Here is a 22,302-nt window from a genome sequence, read left to right as displayed (position 1 = left end):
GTTACCATGTGATGTGATGCTACCATGTGACGGGATGTTACCAGGTGACTGAATGCTACCATGTGATGTGGTGCTATCATATGACGGGATGCTATCATCTGACGTGATGCTACCATGTGACGGGATGTTGCCATGTGACGGGATGCTACCATGTGACAGGATGCTACCATGTGACGGGATGCTACCATGTGACGGGATGTTACCAGGTGACTGAATGCTACCATGTGATGTGGTGCTATCATATGACGGGATGCTATCATCTGACGTGATGCTACCATGTGACGGGATGTTGCCATGTGACGGGATGCTACCATGCGATGTGATGCTACCATGTGACGGGATGTTACCATGTGACGTAATGCTACCATGTGACATGATGCTACCATGTGACGTGATGCTACCATGTGACGGGATGCTACCATGTGACATGATGCTATCTGACGGGATGCTATCATGTGATGTGATGCTACCATGTGACGTGATGCTACCATGTGACGTGATGCTACCATGTGACGGGATGCTACCATGTGACGGGATGCTACCATGTGACATGATGCTACCATGTGACTTGATGCTACCATGTGACGTGATGCTACCATGTGACATCATGCTACCGTGTGACGTGATGCTACCATGTGACGTGATACTACCATGTGATGTGATGCTACCATGTGACGTGATGCTACCATGTGATGTGATGCTATAATGTGACACAATGCTACCATATGACGCAATTATACCACCGGACATGCTGCTACCATGTGATTAGATGCTACCGTGTGATGTGATGCTACCATGTGACGTGATGCTACCATGTGATTAGATGCTACCGTGTGACGTGATGCTACCATGTGACGTGATGCTACCACCGGATATGCTGCAACCATGTGATTAGATGCTACTTTGTGACATGTTGCTACCATGTGACGTGATGCTACCATGTGACAGGATGCTACAACATGAAGTTGATGGCAAAAATGCGCTGGTCAGCATCCAATCACAGGATTGAAACAAACAAGCCATCACACCAGTAGAATCAAACTAATAGCAACAAAATGGACACACTTGGAGAACATACTGATAGCTCAATAGATAGAAATTCAAATCTTTAAGCTAAAAACTGTGAGGCCAACACGCTACCAAGCCATTGGTATCCTCGCACATGTATCTTACTAAAGAACAATGAGTAACATGGGTTTACCCGAGCTGGTAAACTGATCGGGAAAAACTAAACTAAACTATGTTAACTTTAAATATCGGTGGCCAAATAAGAACAATTGTCTTTTTTGTTTAGTTTTATTTTAATTTGATTTGGTTCACATGTACGACTGTTAACCTTCATCACTATCAATGGTTTCTTGCAAATACCCTAAATCCATAGCAATCAATGGAGCCAGCAGGTGGCTTGATATTACTCAATGGTTGCAAAAGTCAGCGATGTCATCATTTAGTCATGGTGACGGCAGATGCTCTGCCTCATCCTAAGCAATTAGAAAATCAATAAAACAAACGGTGGAAAAAAGCAATGGGCTATCCAACTATCAATTCCGAGGCGAGTTAAACGATGTTGTTCGTCAACACGCCACAATCCTCCACCGGGAACATTTCTCAGCAGCTTCTGTCAGAACGCTCGTTTTCCTCACATGGCTGCCAGACCGTTTCCATTCTGGAGCCCAACTTTCCACTACGCAGGGGCCCGGGGGCCACTCAAATATTAACACTGATTTGATTATCTTACACCTGATTACTCACAGTTTAACAAGATAAACCTTGTCAAATATATGAAAGCATGTGTTAATCACAAATATTATCAAGGCTTAGGTCAGGCTGATTACAAAAATCAATAGTAACTAGAACTTGCAATTACGGTAGGAATTCCGTGTGAATGCCCTATGTGTGCGAACTGAAATCCTTAACTGTCCAGGGTGAGTGGAGTGGGGGGATTTTGGAAAGGTTAGAATCGGTTGAGAAATGTGGGCTGTTTGTATATTGCCCATTCATTTTCAAAAAGGGGGACATTCCAGATAATCAGGGAAATTTCGAAACCGGGAAACATGCTGGCCTGAATGTCCAAGGTAAGTGGAGTGTGGGGATGCTGGAACGGTTCAAATCGGATGAGAAATGTATGACATGCAGTCGATTATAGATTTCCCATTAATTGTCAATGGGGAGAAAATTACCGGAAATTTCGGAAAAATCTGGAATTTTGGGAAAAGGGACATATTTGAAAAGCAGTGTGGGTTGAGGGTTGATGGTTGAAAGGTCGGAATCGGGTAAAAAAAAATGGCGCCACATTTTGAGAATTGTATAGTTATGAATTTGAATGGGAAATTTCCGAGAAATTTGGGAATTTCAGGAAAAACGGGATTTAAAAAAAAAATGTCCTAGATGATATGAATGGGTTGGTGTTGGAATTTTTCAAAACGTGTTGACGTAGTAGCAGTTTGAATTTTAAAAAATGGGTATTTCGCAATTCCTGGAAATTCCGGAAAACCGGGAATTCCTATACAGAGAAAAATGGTAGTTTAGTTGTCCCAGTTAAGAGAAATGTTTTGAATGTAGAATGGTCAAAAACTGTTGAAAAATGTGGACTGTGAAAACTTTCCAAGAAGAGGTGAAAATAAGGCTTTGGAAAACCGGGAATTCCTGGAATTATTATTTTTTTACTTGTAAAAAGTTAGTTTAATTGTCCAAAGTGAGTGAAGTGTGTGGATGCTGGAATGGTTCAAATTGGATGAGAAATGTGGGATATGCAGTCGATTGTAGATTTCCCATTAATTGTCAATGGGGAGAAAATTACCGAAAATTCCGGAAAAACCTGGAATTTTGGGAAAGGGACAAAATGTTCTGAATTTGACATATGTGAAGAGCAGTGTGGGTTGAGGGTTGAAAGGTGGGAATCGGGTAAAAAAATGGCACCACATTTTGAGAATTTTGGGCATTGTATAGCTATGAATACGTCTGTTCATTTGAATGGGAATTTTCTGAAAAATTTGGGAATTTCGAGAAAAATGGGATTTAAAAAAAAAAAAAAAATTGTCCCAGATGATATGAATGGGTTGGTGATGGAATTTTTCAAAACGTGTTGACGTAGTAACATTTTGAATTTAAAATGGGTATTTCGCAATTCCTGGAAATTCCGGAAAACCGAGAATTCCTATACAGTAAAAAATAGTAGTTTGGTTGTCCTAGTTAAGAGGAATGTTTTGAATGTAGAATGGTCAAAAACGGTTGAAAAATGTGGACTGTGAAAACTTTCCAGTCGATTGTAGATTTCCTATTAATTGTCAATGCGGAGAAAATTACCAAAATTCCGGAAAAACCTGGAATTTTGGGAAAGGGACAACATGTTCTGCATTTGACATATGTAAAGAGCAGTGTTGGTTGAGGGTTGATGGTAGAAAGGTGGGAATCGGGTAAAAAAAATGGCGCCACATTTTGCGAATTTTGGGCATTGTATAGCTCTGAATACGTCTGTTCATTTGAATGGGAAATTTCCGAAAAAAATTGGGAATTTCGGGAAAAACGGGAATTTTTAAAAATTGCCCTAGATGATATGAATGGGTCGGTGTTGGAATTCTTCAAAACGTGTTGACGTAGTAGCAGTTTGAATTTAAAATGGGTATTTTGCAATTCCTGGAAATTCCGGAAAACCGTGAATTCCTATACAGAAAAAAATGGTAGTTTGGTTGTCCCAGTTAAGAGGAATGTTTTGAATGTAAAATGGTCAAAAACGGTTGAAAAATGTGGACTGTGAAAACTTTCCAATAAGAGGTGAAAATAAGGCTTTGGAAAACCGGGAATTCCTGGAATTTTTTTTTTTTTTACTTGGAAAAGGTTAGTTTAATTGTCCAAAGTGAGTGAAGTGTGTGGATGCTGGAACGGTTCAAATTGGATGAGAAATGCGGGATATGCAGTCGATTGTAGATTTCCCATTAATTGTCAATGGGGAGAAAATTACCGGAAATTCGGGAAAAACCTGGAATTTTGGGAAAGGGACAACATGTTCTGAATTTGACATATGTAAAGAGCAGTGTGGGTTGAGGGTTGAAAGGTGGGAATCGGGTCAAAAAATGGGACCACATTTTGAGAATTTTGGGCATTGTATAGCTATGAATACGTCTGTTCATTTGAATGAGAAATTTCGGAATTTCGAGAAAAACGGGATTTAAAAAACAATTGTCCTAGATGATATGAATGGGTTAGTGTTGGAATTTTTCAAAATGTGTTGACGTAGTAACATTTTGAATTTAAAATGGGTATTTCGCAATTCCTGGAAATTCCGGAAAACCGAGAATTCCTATACAGTTAAGAGAAATGTTTTGAATGTAGAATGGTCAAAAACGGTTGAAAAATGTGGACTGTGAAAACTTTTCAGGAAGAGGAGAAAATAAGGTTTTGGAAAACCGGGAATTCCTGGAATTTTTTTTTTTTACTTGAAAAAGGTTATTTTGATTGTCCAAAGTGAGTGAAGTGTGTGGATGCTGGAATGGTTCAAATTGGATGAGAAATGTGGGATATGCAGTCGATTGTAGATTTCCCATTAATTGTCAATGGGGAGAAAATTACCGGAAATTCCGAAAATCCTGGAATTTTGGGAAAAGGACACCATATTCTGCATTTGACATATGTGAAGAGCAGTGTGGGTTGATGGTTGAAAGGTCGGAATCAGGTAAAAAAATGGCGCCACATTTTGAGAATTTTGGGCATTGTATAGCTATGAATACGTCTGTTCATTTGAATGGGAAATTTCCGAGAAATTTGGGAATTTCGAGAAAAACGGGATTTAAAAAAAAAATTGTCCTAGATGATATGAATGGGTTGGTGTTGGAATTTTTCAAAACGTGTTGACGTAGTAACATTTTGAATTTAAAATGGGTATTTCTCAATTCCTGGAAATTCCAGAAAACCGGGAATTCCTATACAGAGAAAAATGGTAGTTTGGTTGTCCCAGTTAAGAGGAATGTTTTGAATGTAGAATGGTCAAAAACGGTTGACAAATGTGGACTGTGAAAACTTTCCAAGAAGAGGTGAAAATAAGGTTTTGGAAAACCGGGAATTCCTGGAATTATTATTTTTTTTACTTGGAAAAAGTTAGTTTAATTGTCCAAAGTGAGTGAAGTGTGTGGATGCTGGAACGGTTCAAATTGGATGAGAAATGTGGGATATGCAGTCGATTGTAGATTTCCCATTAATTGTCAATGGGGAGAAAATTACCGGAAATTCCGGAAAAACCTGGAATTTTGGGAAAGGGACAACATATTCTGAATTTGACATATGTGAAGAGCAGTGTGGGTTGAGGGTTGAAAAAAAGGCCGTAAATTTTAACGTACATCCTTTTTTTTTATTTTTTAAATGGACCTAATTCTACAGTAAAATGAACAGTGGTATGGTTTTTCCATTGACAATATTGCAATGTAAAAACAACTGTATGTTTTACAGCAACAATGTGTTGTTTCTGAATATAACGAAGTACAGTTTAAACGCCTTTGTCAAATTGTGTTTCTATTTGTGTTGTCCCTGTTGAAGCGTGGTTTCCGCAAACTACGATTCCCACCCGAGCTCTGCCAAAACATAGCTGGGACTCACAGGTCCTTACTTCCGGGTCGAAGTACGCCAACGCAGCCGGGCGACCTTTTGGTGGGCCATGTTGGCTCTACTCTGACGTTGGGCTATTTTTTCTCACGGATCACATCTCGAAGCTTGTTTGTATGTTGTAAAAAAAGAAAAAAAAAAGATGGGGTGGGGGGAGGAAACAAGTGTTTGTGCTAAATTGGGTGTGAACGAAGTCGACTCCGAGCCGGTAGATGGGAGTCGGGATGTTTGTTTGTGTGCACGAGCCGGCAGACACCTGCTCCTTTCTGCAGGGACGGCTCCCAGAGGACACAGGCTCAGCTGCTAATCACCAGGCCCTCCCTGCAGCAACATACACACACACACACACACACACACACAAACACCTTGAGGCCCCGCCCTCGCGACTGACACGCCGCATGTGCTCGCATGGAGAGCGGCGGCAACACGATACGGTCATGCAGTCATAACACGCTCCAGTTCCGAACACGCCACAGGGCAGCCCTCGTAGCTCATGGGGCAAAGAATGCCTTTTAAAGAAAAAAAAAACAAACAAACACGTCTTCTCTTTCCGTTTTTGACGATTAGCGCCGCGTTTCTTTCTGTTTCCGCACCTGCAACCGAGCTCATTTTCCTTGCACGCAATCAGCGCGGCAGATGGAAGGAGCTAATCATCGACATGACGCCAGGGTGACCTCCAGCTCCTTAACGGCACACGTCGTCGTCGTCGTTTCCTGTGAGTCGGAATAAAATGCGACGCACTGCCGTCCCCGCCTCCCCTCCCCCTTTTTTTTGTTGAAACAGAGAGAGAAAATGAGAGTTGCCAAACAAAGCCTCATGTCACATCGAGAACGTCAGCTGCCTGCGGTGGGCAATCAGCGGCACTTTCTAGAAATTAACAACATTCAGCTGGGAAGCACGGCGCACTGCAGCTTTTTTTTTTTTTTTTTTTTTAAACGTGTCTTTCTCGAAAATTAAATCTCGGCTGACTGAAATATGAACGCATTTGCAATTCAGATTTCCATCCTTCCGTGCTCCTTATTTCATCGCCTTTGTCTGAGGTTACACATGGGGGCTCACAGTCATCCTGAGTCTGGACCAATGCTGATTATTAACAGTGTATATTTCAGTGGATTTTTTTTTTTCTCTCCAGGAATGAATTGTTCTTGAAACACTTTTCTATAATAAACAAATAGCAGAGCTCGGGTGGGAATCGGAGTTTGCGGAAACCACGCTTCAACAGGGACACAAATAGAACCACAATCTGACAAAGGCGTTTAAACTGTACTTCGTTATATTCAGAAACAACACATTGTTGCTGTAAAATATACAGTTGTTTTTACATTGCAATATTGTCAATGGAAAAACCATACCACTGTTCATTTTACTGTAGAATTAGGTCCATTTATAAAAAAAAATAAAATAAAAAAAAGTACGTTAAAATTTACGGCCTTTTTTTCAACCCTCAACCCACACTGCTCTTCACATATGTCAAATGCAGAAATTCCAGGTTTTTCTGGAATTTCCGGTAATTTTCTCCCCATTGACAATTAATGGGAAATCTACAATCGACTGCATATCCCGCATTTTTCATCCAATTTGAACCATTCCAGCATCCACACACTTCACTCACTTTGGACAATTAAACTAACATTTTTCAAATAAAAAAAAAAAATTGCAGGAATTCCCGGTTTTCCAAAACATTATTTTCTCCTCTTCCTGAAAAGTTTTCACAGTCCACATTTGTCAACCGTTTTTGACCATTCTATATTCAAAACATTCCTCTTAACTGGGACAACCAAACTACCATTTTTTACTGTATAGGAATTCACGGTTTTCCGGAATTTCCAGGAATTGCGAAATACCCATTTTAAATTCAAAATGTTACTACGTCAACACGTTTTGAAAAATTCCAACACCAACCCATTCATATCATCTAGGACAATTTTTTTTTTGAATCCCGTTTTTCTCGAAATTCCCAAATTTCTTAGAAATTTCCCATTCAAATGAACAGACGTATTCATAGCTATACAATGCCCAACATTCTCAAAATGTGGTGCCATTTTTTTTACCCCTTTCCCACCTTTCAACCCTCAACCCACACTGCTCTTTACGTATGTCAAATTCAGAACATTTTGTCCCTTTCCCAAAATTCCAGGTTTTTCCGGAATTTCCGGTAATTTTCTCCCCATTGATAATTAATGGGAAATCTACAATCGACTGCATATCCCGCATTTCTCATCCAATTTGAACCATTCCAGCATCCACACACTTCACTCACTTTGGACAATTAAACTAACCTTTTTCAAGTAAAAAAAAAAAAAAATTCCAGGAATTCCCGGTTTTCCAAAACCTTATTTTCTCCTCTTCCTGAAAAGTTTTCACAGTCCACATTTTTCAACCGTTTTTGACCATTCTATATTCAAAACATTCCTCTTAACTGGGACAACCAAACTACCATTTTTTACTGTATAGGAATTCACGGTTTTCCGGAATTTCCAGGAATTGTGAAATACCCATTTTAAATTCAAAATGTTACTACGTCAACACGTTTTGAAAAATTCCAACACTAACCCATTCATATCATCTAGGACAATTTTTTTTTTAAATCCCGTTTTTCTCGAAATTCCCAAATTTCTTAGAAATTTCCCATTCAAATGAACAGACGTATTCATAGCTATACAATGCCCAAAATTCTCAAAATGTGGTGCCATTTTTTTACCCCTTTCCCACCTTTCAACCCTCAACCCACACTGCTCTTTACATATGTCAAATTCAGAACATTTTGTCCCTTTCCCAAAATTCCAGGTTTTTCCGGAATTTCCGGTAATTTTCTCCCCATTGACAATTAATGGGAAATCTACAATCGACTGCATATCCCGCATTTCTCATCCAATTTGAACCGTTCCAGCATCCACACACTTCACTCACTTTGGACAATTAAACTAACCTTTTTCAAGTAAAAAAAAATAAAAATTCCAGGAATTCCCGGTTTTCCAAAACCTTATTTTTCCTCTTCCTGAAAAGTTTTCACAGTCCACATTTTTCAACCATTTTTGACCATTCTATATTCAAAACATTCCTCTTCACTGGGACAACCAAACTACCATTTTTTACTGTATAGGAATTCACGGTTTTCCAGAATTTCCAGGAATTGTGAAATACCCATTTTAAATTCAAAATGTTACTACGTCAACACGTTTTGAAAAATTCCAACACCAATCCATTCATATCATCTAGGACAATTTTTTTTTTAAATCCCGTTTTTCTCGAAATTCCCAAATTTCTTAGAAATTTCCCATTCAAATGAACAGACGTATTCATAGCTATACAATGCCCAAAATTCTCAAAATGTGGTGCCATTTTTTTTACCCCTTTCCCACCTTTCAACCCTCAACCCACACTGCTCTTCACATATGTCAAATGCAGAACATGTTGTCCCTTTCCCAAAATTCCATTTTTTTCCGGAATTTCCGGTAATTTTCTCCCCATTGACAATTAATGGGAAATTTACAATCGACTGCATATCCCGCATTTCTCATCCAATTAGAACCATTCCAGCATCCACACACTTCACTCACTTTGGACAATTAAACTAACCTTTTTCAAGTAAAAAAAAAAAAAATTCCAGGAATTCCCGGTTTTCCAAAACCTTATTTTCTCCTCTTCCTGAAAAGTTTTCACAGTCCACATTTTTCAACCGTTTTTGACCATCCTACATTCAAAACATTTCTCTTAACTGGGACAACCAAACTACCATTTTTCTCTGTATAGGAATACACGGTTTTCCGAAACTTCCAGGAATTGCGAAATACCCATTTTAAATTCAAAATGTTACTACGTCAACACGTTTTGAAAAATTCCATCACCAATCCATTCATATCAGACATCGGACATGTCGACTTGTGCATACATCCTCCTGTAAAGCCAGCGTCCTCTGCAGTAACAGACTAAAAACAACATTCCTCTTCTTGTCCCTGCAACTTCCCCCTTTTTCTCCTTTTTTTCCCCCTTTCTTTCTATCCCCTCCTGCTCCAAACACGAAATATATCCATTTAATAAAGTCAAATGCACTGGAAAAACTCACAATCTCAACTGGTATAGTTTCTCATTTCTAGTCAAAATACCTAAACAAACTTAATACAAGCCAAAATCCACTCAATAGTCATTTGTTGCTTGTTTTTAGGGAATATACCTCCTGAGGAAAAAAATAAATAAACTTTTGAGCATCGCAGGTTCGTTATAAGACACAAAACTTCACAATACTAGTGCCATCCACCCATCTTCTTCCGCTTAGCCGAGGTCGGGTCGCGGGGGCAGCAGCCTAAGCAGGGAAGCCAAGACTTCCCTCTCCCCAGCCACTTCGTCCAGCTCCTCCTGTGGGACCCCGAGGCGTTCCCAGGCCTGCCGGGAGACATAGTCTTCCCAACGTGTCCTGGGTCTTCCCCGCGGCCTCCTACCGGTCGGACGTGCCCTAAACACCTCCCTAGGGAGGCGTTTGGGTGGCATCCTGACCAGATGCCCGAACCACCTCATCTGGCTCCTCTCGATGTGGAGGAGCAGCGGCTTTACTTTGAGCTCCTCCCGGATGGCAGAGCTTCTCACCCTATCTCTAAGGGAGAGCCCCGCCATCCGGCGGAGGAAACTCATTTCGGCCGCTGTACCCTTGATCTTGTCCTTTCGGTCATAACCCAAAGCTCATGACCATAGGTGAGGATGGGAACGTAGATCGACCGGTAAATTGAGAGCTTTGCCTTCCAGCTCAGCTCCTTCTTCACCACAACGGATCGATACAGCGTCCGCATTACTGAAGACGCCGCACCGATCCGCCTGTCGATCTCACCATCCACTCTTCCCTCACTCGTGAACAAGACTCCGAGGTACTTGAACTCCTCCACTTGGGGCAGGGTCTCCTCCCCCAAGACGAAGATGGCACTCCACCCTTTTCCGGGCGAGAACCATGGACTCGGACTTGGAGGTGCTGATTCTCATCCCAGTCGCTTCACACTCGGCTGCGAACCGATCCAGTGAGAGCTGAAGATCCTGGCCAGATGAAGCCATCAGGACCACATCATCTGCAAAAAGCTGAGACCTAATCCTGCAGTCACCAAACCAGATCCCCTCAACGCCTTGACTGCGCCTAGAAATTCTGTCCATAAAAGTTATGAACAGAATCGGTGACAAAGGGCAGCCCTGGCGGAGTCCAACCCTCACTGGAAACGTGTCCGACTTACTACCGGCAATGCGGACCAAGCTCTGACACTGATCATACAGGGAGCGGACTGCCACAATCAGACAGTCCGATACCCCATACTCTATGAGCACTCCCCACAGGACTTCCCGAGGGACACGGTCGAATGCCTTCTCCAAGTCCACAAAGCACATGTAGACTGGTTGGGCAAACTCCCATGCACCCTCAAGGACCCTGCCGAGAGTATAGAGCTGGTCCACAGTTCCACGACCAGGACGAAAACCACACGGATCCTCCTGAATCTATAACTAATTACAAGTTTTAATTGCCAATTTCAAGATCACTTAAAGGGGAACATTATCACCAGACCTATGTAAGCGTCAATATATACCTTGATGTTGCAGAAAAAAGACCATATATTTTTTTAACCGATTTCCGAACTCTAAATGGGTGAATTTTGGCGAATTAAACGCCTTTCTATTATTCGCTCTCGGAGCGATTGTGACGTCACATCGGGAAGCAATCCGACATTTTCTCACTTTCGTCGGTGTGTTGTCGGAGGGTGTAACAACACGAACAGGGACGGATTCAAGTTGCACCAGTGGCCCAAAGATGCGAAAGTGGCAAGAAAATGGACGAAATTTGTTCAAAATACGAGGCTGTGGGGAAAGCCAACGAAATGGTCAGTCGTTTGTTCCGCACACTTTACCGACGAAAGCTATGCTACGACAGAGATGGCAAGAATGTGTGGATATCCTGCGACACTCAAAGCAGATGCTGACATCAACTCCAAAACTGGACGGATCAGCTTTCAGGAAAAGAGAGCGGATGAGGGTATGTCTACAGAATATATTAATTGATGAAAACTTTATTCATTACTCGCGGTTTTACGTAAATTATTATACATAAACTGTGTTTACCAGTAATTTAGCTTAAAGACATTTATTTTACATTCGGGTAGTCTTGTGTAATGCAGTATTTTGTGTCTATTTAGGTATGGTTTACCTGAGTGCTGAAATCGTGGAAAAATATATGTTCTTAGCGCGCCTGAAATGGGCTGTCTGCACTCTCAAAGTGCATGTTGTTGCCAAATGTATTTCATATGCTGTAAACCTAGTTCATAGTTGTTAGTTTCCTTTAATGCCAAACAAACCCATACCAATCGTTGGTTAGAAGGCGATCGCCGAATTCGTCCTCGCTTTCTCCCGTGTCGCTGGCTGTCGTGTCGTTTTCATCGGTTTCGCTTGTTCAAACCGATATGGCTCAATAGCTTCAGTTTCTTCTTCAATTTCGTTTTCGCTACCTGCCTCCACACTACAACCATCCGTTTCAATACATGCGTAATCTGTTGAATCGCTTAAGCCGCTGAAATCCGAGTCTGAATCCGAGCTAATGTCGCTATACCTTGCTGTTCTATCCGCCATGTTTGTTTGTATTGGCTTCACTGTGTGACGTCACAGGAAAATGGACGGGTGTATATAACGATGGTTAAAATCAGGCACTTTGAAGCTTTTTTTTTTAGGGATATTGCGTGAGGGGTAACATTTTGTAAAAAACTTCGAAAAATAAAATAAGCCACTGGGAACTGATTTTAATGGTTATAACCCTTCTGAAAATGTGATAATGTTCCCCTTTAAATATCATTTCTTATTTCAGTGCTTTGCAAATATTTTCTTTTACGCCCCCCCCCTAGGGAAAATAATTTATTTTGCGCACCCACACCCTCCACTGTGACTATAAATAGTAGCATTTGTCTATGCAATTGTTACAACTATACCTCTGCGTAACATTGTTAGCTTATTAGCGTTAAAGGAAACAACACACGGGTCTTTCCTCGTCTCCCATACGCTTCATCATATTCTGATATGGCAAAAAAAAGGTCACATACGCCCCCTCCTGGCATCGTACCGCCCCTCCACCCCACTGATTGAGAAGGAATGCCTTATTTCAAGAAATCTGACCAAAACAATTTCGATTTGTTCCATTGTCAAAATGTTTTTGCTCATGAATGACTTGTGTTATTTCTTATTTTACTCTTTTTAAAAGGGGAACTGCACTTTTTGGGGGAATTTTGCTTTTTATTCACAATCATTAGGAAATACATGACGACGGATGGATATTTTATTTTTTCATGCATTCTAAATGTTAAATAAATGCGATCAAAAGTTAGCTTACAATGTAACCTATGAGAGCTGTTAAATTCCTTCTATAAAGCCCTTTAAAATAACATCCAAATACCTCCATTGAGTTTTTATATACACGATGTAGTAACAGGCACATTTATAACATTTAATATTTACGTATTTTGATCATTTTAAGCATACGCGGCGCATTCATTTCAAAAACACATGTTTGCGTTTTTTTCTTCATCACTGATTATTACTCACTGCAGACTTTATCAACAAACATGATAAAACATCACTTACTGTACAAAGTCTGCTGTCATTAAGATTCCGACTGTTCATATATTCCCATTGAGATGAAGAATCTCTCATAATCTTTGTGAAGAAACCGAGAGAAACAAGCACTTTTTGTGTCGTTCTCGCCAGTTCCAGGTCCTCAACAGCTGTCATTGTGTCCCAACTTGTTGGATTTTATCACCAGCCATCTTCTTTCCAGGTGAGAGGCATGATTTACCATCTACAATAAGCTTACAGGGAGCAGGGAAGCGAGAAATAGTAAGTGATCACGTCAATGCTATAAATAGTCGGTCTGCGCTAGCGCTTATAATAACAATATCAAAAATACTTGGTAAATATTGAAGTCACGAAGTGTAAAAGGAGTAATGTCGGCGCTTTTTAAATGGTTATGTATCGGATTTTATGAGCGGAATAGTGGAGCTCCCACTGCTGTAAGTGGACTTTTATTTATATTTAATATTTAGAATGCATTAGAAAAAAATATATCCGTCATGTCTTTCATAATGATTGTGAACGATACGCAAAATCCCAAAAAAAGTGAAGTTCCCCTTTAAGGGGGGTATTTTTTGTGCAAACGGGGCAACAAGAGAAAAATCCCACACTTCGGGCTGGGCCGATAAAACAATATCAATATATATCGCGATAGATCATATGAATAGAAAAAGCATTCGATAAAATGTTCGATAAATATATATTTTTTGGTCGGAAAAAACAGAAATATTGAAGCTTGGTTGATTTCACGAACAAAAGCACTCGCAGTCTGGTGGTAAGCTCGCCAAACAGGAAGTGGTTGTGAAATGGGAGGCACACGCTAAACAGCCAATCGCGTAACAGTATCAACCATCACATTTGGTCGCACCATCTCGCTGTCGATTTTCTGTACAGAGCGGAAACAATTAATACATGAGTTCTGCAGAGAGCGTAGAAATAGAAGATAAAACAAGAAAAGTCTCCTCCACAATATGGCAGTTTTAGAGACTTTTTAGTGCATTGTTTCTTATCAACACATTCCCTATTCGGATGTACGGAAACAGGTAGGAACTAAAGTGCAGGACTGTATAACTAAAGTAAATCACAAAATATAGCATGTGCTATTTTTAATAATTTGGTCGAATAATACTTAAATAGTATTTATTGCATAACATTAGTTTGGGGCAGTAAACCTACAAATACGTGTTTTTTTTTTTAACTTGTTTTCACACTTTGCACTATTTTGCTACACTTTATGAGGCATTTCTTACATATTCCTTCTTTTTTTACCTTAAAGAGGCTATTAAGTGTTTATTTTGATTTTAGAATTTTGTTTATATTGATTGTTTTCCATGCTTGTGTTGACATTTCATTATCTCAGCCTTGTTAGCTGAGGGGATTATAATCAGAGGAAGGTTAAATTTATAAGTAAAAAAGGGTAACTTTTATTTTATTTTTCTCCTGGGCCTTATGTTCATAGGTCATAAAAAATAGCAATAATTATCGATATCGACCAATGTAAAAAAACGTATATTGTGATACAGTTTTCAGCCCTGTAAAGTAAATCTGTACAGCAGATACGATCATAAAAAATATATAAAAAATAAATAAAAATCACTGCAGAGGACGTTGATATTTATTACAAAAATAACAAAAAAAACACACAAAAAAAAGGGACAGAAAAACAACGAGCAAACTAAATATAATTAGTTTGCAGTGGTTTTGATGTTGTGTTGCCTAAAGGTAAAAAGAATGTGATGCCGCTTTTAAAACATTAAAGCCATCAGAGTTTTCCACTGCATTTGTATAATGTATGCAAATGAGCTCGCTGAGCTTAATGAAGGTACCATTAATCACGATGGTCTTTCTTAAACAGGGTAATCACGCACACGCACACGCACACGCACACACACACACACACACACACACACACACACACACACACACACACACACACACACACACACACACACACACACACACACACACACACACACACACACACACACACACACACACACACACACACACACACACACACACACACACACAGAGAGAGGAACGACCAACGTAGAAAATCACAAGCAGGAACTATAAACACACACCTCGGAAACACACACTTAGAATGTAATATAATGCGATGAGGAGTTATTCATAATAAGGCTGGTAAGCATACCCCCCGCCACCCATCCCCTCCACATGCTAATTCCATTCTCAATCAGCGCCGTTCAATTCAAAGTGACTCGAAAGTTGACCACCTCAAACGACATGTCAATCAAAGTGTGGGAATAAACACAACTTATCATTCCTCTTGGCGTGCCAGCATTGCACGGTCAACTCCGATGTTTGAACTGTTGTGAGAACCAAGCCCGACTCCATATTCGCTTTATTCACCGCTTACCCGTCGCCGCATAGAGTTTGCCGGAAACCCCCTTGGGCATCGTCAGCAGCGTGACAGTAGGTTAACGGAAGCTTCCGGGAGGCTTTGGGGTGTGGGTATCTGAGCCTCGGTGTCGCCTTAATGTTGGCGAGACAGGGATTTTTTTCCCCATTCTTATTATTATTAGATTTTTTTTTTTTTTTGATGTCATCAGTGGAGATGAACATTCCGTGAGTCTTCAGGGGGCAGAATTGTGTTTGATGCTAATCCTTATGTCTTGTAAATAATGTATGTTATAATATTTTATTATTGTTATAATGTCAAACTCAAGGCCCGGGGGCCAAATATGGCCCGCCACATTATTGTATGTGGCCCGCGAAAGCCTGGAAATAATATGCTTAATCTTTTCTCAGTAAATATATTTGTTCTTTCTCTTTTGACATTAACAATCGTGTACTGCATGCAATTGCATATATTTTTAAAATTCAATATTATCAAAATCCAAATATTAAATGATGATGTTGATGACTGATGATAACAACCAAACATACCCCCCCACATTCCACACCCCGAATTGTAAATGTAAATAATTCAATGTATACACCCTGATGATTATGTTGTGTGATGACTGTATTATGATGATAGTATATATGATAGTATATATCTGTATCATGAATCAATTTAAGTGGACCCCGACTTAAACAAGTTGAAAAACTTATTCGGGTGCTACAATTTAGTGGTCAATTGTACGGAATATGTACTGTACTGTGCAATCTACTAATAAAAGTCTCAATCAATCAATCAATCATGTATTCCAAAAAATACTTTTTGGTCAAATAAAGAAATACTGTACTGACTTATAATTTCAAAACAAATTATCAATCAAATTGTAGACTAAAATTGACAATACATTTTACGGTTAAATTCCACCCACTTAATTTTTTACTGTAAAATCAACTTTGATACTGTTTTTTTCCGTGTACAAGAAGACACTAAAACATTAAAAAACAAACCAAAAAACTGGCAGCTCTGTTGCTTTATTGGCAGATACTTTTGCTTAGTTCAAATAAAATACCCCTCATTTTTTTTCTTGTTTTTGAACACTGACTTTTTGCAGTGTACTGTTTTTTGCGTTATAATTCTGTTGACTGACCTGCCAGTTTTTGACTGTTAAGATCTACGGTTGTTTGTTTTTTTAACGATGTATTACTGTAAATGGAAAGACGGTACATTTGTTTTTCCATTCACAATATAATGTTGTAAAACCAATGTCAATTTAACACAAAAATTCTGGCAACTAAGTTCTAAGTTATGCTCGACGATGGCAGAACATTGTTGACAGTCGTATTCTGTGTGTTATCGGGTGTATTTTTATTCCACTGTTGTACGTAACTCCGCCCTTTTGTCTACGATAGCGGGAGAGCGGCTCAACGTTGGCAGAACATTGTTGACGACGGTTGTATTCTGTGTATTATCGGGTATGTTTTTATTCCACTGTTGTACGTAACTCTGCCCTTTTGTCTATGATAGCGGCTCAACGATAGCAGAACATTATTGACGACAGTTGTATTCTGTGTTATCAGGTATGTTTGTTGTACATAACTCCGCCCTTTTATCTACAATAGCGGGGGAGGGACTTGACGATGGCAGAACATTGTTGACGACAGTCGTATTCTGTGTATTATCGGGTATGTTTTTATTCCACTGTTGTACGTAACTCTGCCCTTTTGTCTATGATAGCGGCTCAACGATAGCAGAACATTATTGACGACAGTTGTATTCTGTGTTATCAGGTATGTTTTTATTTCACTGTTGTACGTAACTCCAACCCTTTTGTCTGCGATAGCGGGAGAGCGGCTCGACGATGGCAGAACATTGTTGACAACAGTTGTACTTTGTGTGTTATCGGGTATGTTTTTGTTGCATGTAACTCCGCCCTTTTGTCTACGATAGCGGGAGAGCGGCTCGAAGATGGCAGAACATTGTTGACGACGGTTGTATTCTGTGTGTTATCGGGTATATTTTTATTCCACTGTTGTACGTAACTCCGCCCTTTTGTCTACGATCGCGGGAGAGCGGCTCGACGTTGGCAGAACATTGTTGACGACAGTCGTATTCTGTGTGTTATCAGGTATGTTTTTATTCCACTGTTGTACGTAACTCCGCCCTTTTGTCTATGATAGCGGCTCGACGATGGCAGAACATTGTTGACGACGGTCGTATTCTGTGTGTTATCGGGTATATTTTTATTCCACTGTTGTACGTAACTCCGCCCTTTTGTCTACGATAGCGGGAGAGCAGCTCGACGATGGCAGAACATTGTTGACGACAGTCGTAATTTGTGTGTTATCAGGTATGTTTTTATTCCACTGTTGTACGTAACTCCGACCTTTTGTCTATGATCGACGATGGCAGAACATTGTTGACAACAGTCATATTCTGTGTGTTATCAGGTATGTTTTTATTCCACTGTTGTACGTAACTCCGCCCCTTTGTCTACGATGGCGGGAGAGCGGCTCGACGATGGCAGAACATTGTTGACAGTCGTATTCTGTGTGTTATCAGGTATGTTTTTATTCCACTGTTGTACGTAACTCCGCCCTTTTGTCTATGATAGCGGCTCGACGATAGCAGAACATTGTTGACGACGGTTGTACTCTGTGTGTTATCGGGTATGTTTTTGTTGTACGTAACTCCACACTTTTATCTACAATAGCAGGGGGGGACTTGACGATGGCAGAACATTGTTGACGACAGTCGTATTCTGTGTGTTATCAGGTATGTTTTTATTCCACTGTTGTACGTAACTCCGCCCTTTTGTCTACGATGGCGGGAGAGCGGCTTGACGATGGCAGAACATTGTTGACAGTCATATTCTGTGTGTTATCAGGTATGTTTTTATTCCACTGTTGTACGTAACTCCAACCCTTTTATCTACAATAGCGGGAGAGCGGCTCGACGATGGCAGAACATTGTTGACGACAGTCGTACTCTGTGTGTTATCGGGTATATTTTTAATCCACTGTTGAACATAACTCCGCATTTTTGTCTACGATAGCGAGAGAGCAGCTCGACGATGGCAGAACATTGTTGACGACAGTCGTAATCTGTGTGTTATCAGGTATGTTTTTATTCCACTGTTGTACGTAACTCCGCCCTTTTGTCTACAATCGACGATGGCAGAACATTGTTGACGACAGTCGTATTCTGTGTGTTATCGGGTATGTTTTTATTCCACTGTTGTACGTAACTCCGCCCTTTTTTCTACGATAGCGGGAGAGCGGCTCGACGTTGGCAGAACATTGTTGACGACGGTTGTAATCTGTGTGTTATCAGGTATGTTTTTATTCCACTGTTGTACGTAACTCCGCCCTTTTGTCTATGATAGGGTGGCAGAACATTGTTGACGACAGTCGTAATCTGTGTGTTGTCGGGTATGTTTTTATTCCACTGTTGTACGTAACTCCGCATTTTTGTCTACGATAGCGGGAGAGCAGCTCGACGATGGCAGAACATTGTTGACGACAGTCGTATTCTGTGTGTTATCAGGTATGTTTTTATTCCACTGTTGTACGTAACTCCGCCCTTTTGTCTACGATAGCGGGAGAGCAGCTCGACGTTGGCAGAACATTGTTGACGACAGTCGTATTCTGTGTGTTACGATATTCCATTGTTGTACGTAACTCCGCCCTTTTGTCTATGATAACGGCTCGACGATGGCAGAACATTGTTGACAGTCATATTTTGTGTATTATCGGGTATGTTTTTATTCCACTGTTGTACGTAACTCCGCCCTTTTGTCTATGATCGCGGCTCGACGAAAGCAGAACATTGTTGACGACAGTCGTATTCTGTGTGTTATCAGGTATGTTTTTATTCCACTGTTGTACCTAACTCCGCCCTTTTGTCTATGATAGCGGCTCGACGATGGCAGAACATTGTTGACGACAGTCGTATTCTGTGTGTTATCAGGTATGTTTTTATTCCACTGTTGTACGTAACTTCACCCTTTTGTCTATGATAGTGGCTCGACGATGGCAGAACATTGTTGACAACAGTCGTATTCTGTGTGTTATCGGGTATATTTTTATTCCACTGTTGTACGTAACTCCGCCCTTTTGTCTACGATGGCAGGAGAGCGGCTCGACGTTGGCAGAACATTGTTGACGACGGTTGTACTCTGTGTGTTATCGGGTATGTTTTTGTTGTACGTAACTCCGCCCTTTTATCTACAATAGCGGGGGAGGGACTTGACGATGGCAGAACATTGTTGACGACAGTCGTATTCTGTGTGTTATCGGGTATGTTTTCATTCCACTGTCGTACGTAACTCCGCCCTTTTGTCTACGATGGCGGGAGAGAGGCTCGACGATGGCAGAACATTGTTGACGACAGTCGTAATTTGTGTGTTATCAGTAAAGTGCAGCTGAGCAGCAACCCCGTGGTGTCGGTCGTACCCCATAAAATCCACACAACGCAGAGGAAAAAAAGACCACCGGTTACACTCGGACACGATGCGGGGATGGAAATTCCACAACTATGAATTGTTTCAGCCATGCAGGCACGCACACGTCACACGCACACACACACACACACACACCTCAAATTCCCTTGATAACAGTCTGTCTGGCGCAGACTAAAGACACAGTAGGCGTAGGGTAATTGAACAAACACAACAATGTAAATATTTACTAATAGCATCCGTCGAGGATTACCGGCTGGATGGCACAATTGATTTGTTCTCTCGCTGCCCTTTTTCCTCACAAACATGCCACACACACACGCGCCCGTGTTCAATTGAGAAAAACAAAACAAAAAAAAAGATGTGCATGGAGACATAGTGCTCTGTCTATATATCCTCTTACCAGGGATGACCTGTAGCCCGTCTGGGCGGGCGATGACGGGAGATCCCTGGGAAATAGCGGCGAGTGCGACTCGGGGACGGAGCCCACGCCACTGGCTGCTAGTCCCGAGAGCTGCCCGTACCTCGCCATCATCTTGAGATGCTGCTCACAGAACACACACACACACACACACACACACACACGCTCACACATATAGATGTGGGAAGGGTAAGGGAGGGTGTAGAGGGAGGGGAGGGACAGATAACAGCAGGTAGGAAGGGCGATGATGAATATTAAAAAGGACAGAGGGAGTGTGTGTGTGTGTGTGGAGAAGGGAGGGGATTAGGGGGACATTTTTGCTGGCCAACACACACATGTGCAAGCTCTCACACTTAGAAGCGTATGGTCGGAGCCCGGCCACCTCCCGACAATGATGCGGTGATGCAAAGTATGGCTCCCGGCTAGCTCTCCGCCATCCCCACCAGCCCCCCCCGTATGAACATTTACTGGTTACAGCTGCTCCAAAAACAGTCTTGTTATCGAGCGCTACACGGAAAAGGTGAGACAACGGCCGCTCCAAGCAGCCCGTTTGTCGAGCGCCGCACGGAAAAAGGTGACGCGCGGTCTGGTGCATGCAGAGACAAACAGGCATGGCAGAATGGTTGGCAGCAGACAGGTAAGGTGTGTGGATGAGGAGGAGGAGGAGGAGGAGGAAGAAGACCATGAGGAGGAAGAGGGAAGGGTTGTCTTTACCTCGTTGCTCAACAAGGCGGCGTTGAGTGTTCGGCTTATTTCAAACATGTTCAAAATCGCGGTGGTATTCGGTCCCAACGTCAGCGTCGCCCCTTTCCTTGCCTTTTTCCGCTACGGATGGGAGTCAGTCCCCGGGAAGCGTAATAAAAAAAAATAAAAATAAAGAGTTAAAAAAAAAAAGGGTGGGAAAAAAAAAAAAAATCTGCAGGTGTCACTTTTGAAGTCCTTTATTTTCTCTGCTCTGGTTGTCTCGGGTGGTGATGCCGCTTCTGCCCAGGATTCCTTTTTTGCACACGTCTCGAGTCTCGGTATGTTGGTTTTTTTGTTGTTGTTGTTGGTTGTTTTTTTGTTGTTGTTTTTTTTTAAAACCTCCTTGGAGTCGGCGCGTTGAAAAGAAAGAAGTCGGTCAGGCTGGGCGGGCTGGTGTGCTGCCTTATCTTGTCCCCCGCACACTGGCTCGCACAATACGCTCCGATCCTCGCACCGCTCGCTAGCAGATTAGCTGTCCCAAAACATAGCACTTAGTTTAAACTCCCCTCCCTATTGCTCTCTCTCCTCCTCGCTCTCCCTCCAGCATCCCTTTTGCATGCCCGCCCTCTCTGCCTCCCTGCATCTCTCCCTCCCTCTCTCTCTCTCCTCCTCGCCGTCTCTTAACCCCCCCCGCAGCTCACGCATTGATGCAGCTTCAGTTCACTCGCGCTGCCACAAGGTGGGAAGACTGTTCTAGCAACGCGGACAACATCGCCGCCTTCCTCTCCGGGTGCCACTCCTATATTTTTTTTTGATTCTATTCTTGTGCATGCGTTATAGACGGCGAGGGACCATTTGCACTTATGGTAGCGCTCCCTTACGGACCAATTCAAACATAAGAGCAAGGATTGGCTTGTTGGATACTGTGTATTCCCTAATTAATGCCACTGTATAAAAACTATAGGAGGATTCAAACGGTGGAAATGTGTTAATTTTTTTTTTTTTTTTTTAACGTATAGGAGTTAACTTAACCCTATCCCTTTTTTTTTTCTTTTTTTTTTTTTTATTTAATTTTATTTACTCCCTATATATATATATATATATATATATATTTTTATTTTTATTTTTATTTTATCTCTGATTATTATTATTATTATTAATGTTTTATTATTTCTTTTTTGTTTATTTAATTGATGTATT

At 41.2% G+C, this 22,302-nt stretch overlaps 1 protein-coding gene across 10 annotated transcripts in view; it reads right to left on the bottom strand.

Annotated features, from left to right (window-relative positions):
• The window catches only part of elavl4 (ELAV like neuron-specific RNA binding protein 4), a 342,263-nt gene that overhangs the window by 273,145 nt on the left and 46,816 nt on the right, over window positions 1-22,302 (bottom strand). For 5 of the 10 annotated variants that reach the window (XM_072914614.1, XM_061976101.2, XM_072914613.1 and 2 more), the window contains 2 exons: window positions 21,133-21,243; window positions 20,401-20,541 (listed from right to left, as the gene is read on the bottom strand). The exons of 2 other annotated variants lie outside the window; for them this stretch is intronic. In XM_072914614.1, coding sequence (XP_072770715.1) covers window positions 20,401-20,541; window positions 21,133-21,243 — 252 coding nt within the window. Of the gene's footprint in view, window positions 1-20,400; window positions 20,542-21,132; window positions 21,244-21,347; window positions 21,730-22,302 lie in introns of those variants that run through there. 3 more of the 10 variants (XM_072914618.1, XM_072914620.1, XM_072914616.1) reach the window with 3 other exon arrangements.

The sequence above is a fragment of the Nerophis lumbriciformis genome, linkage group LG14 (assembly GCF_033978685.3).
Source record: "Nerophis lumbriciformis linkage group LG14, RoL_Nlum_v2.1, whole genome shotgun sequence".
NCBI lineage: Eukaryota > Metazoa > Chordata > Actinopteri > Syngnathiformes > Syngnathidae > Nerophis > Nerophis lumbriciformis.
The sequence above is the reverse complement of the archived record's forward strand: the minus strand, read 5'-3'. Positions and strand labels throughout refer to the sequence as shown.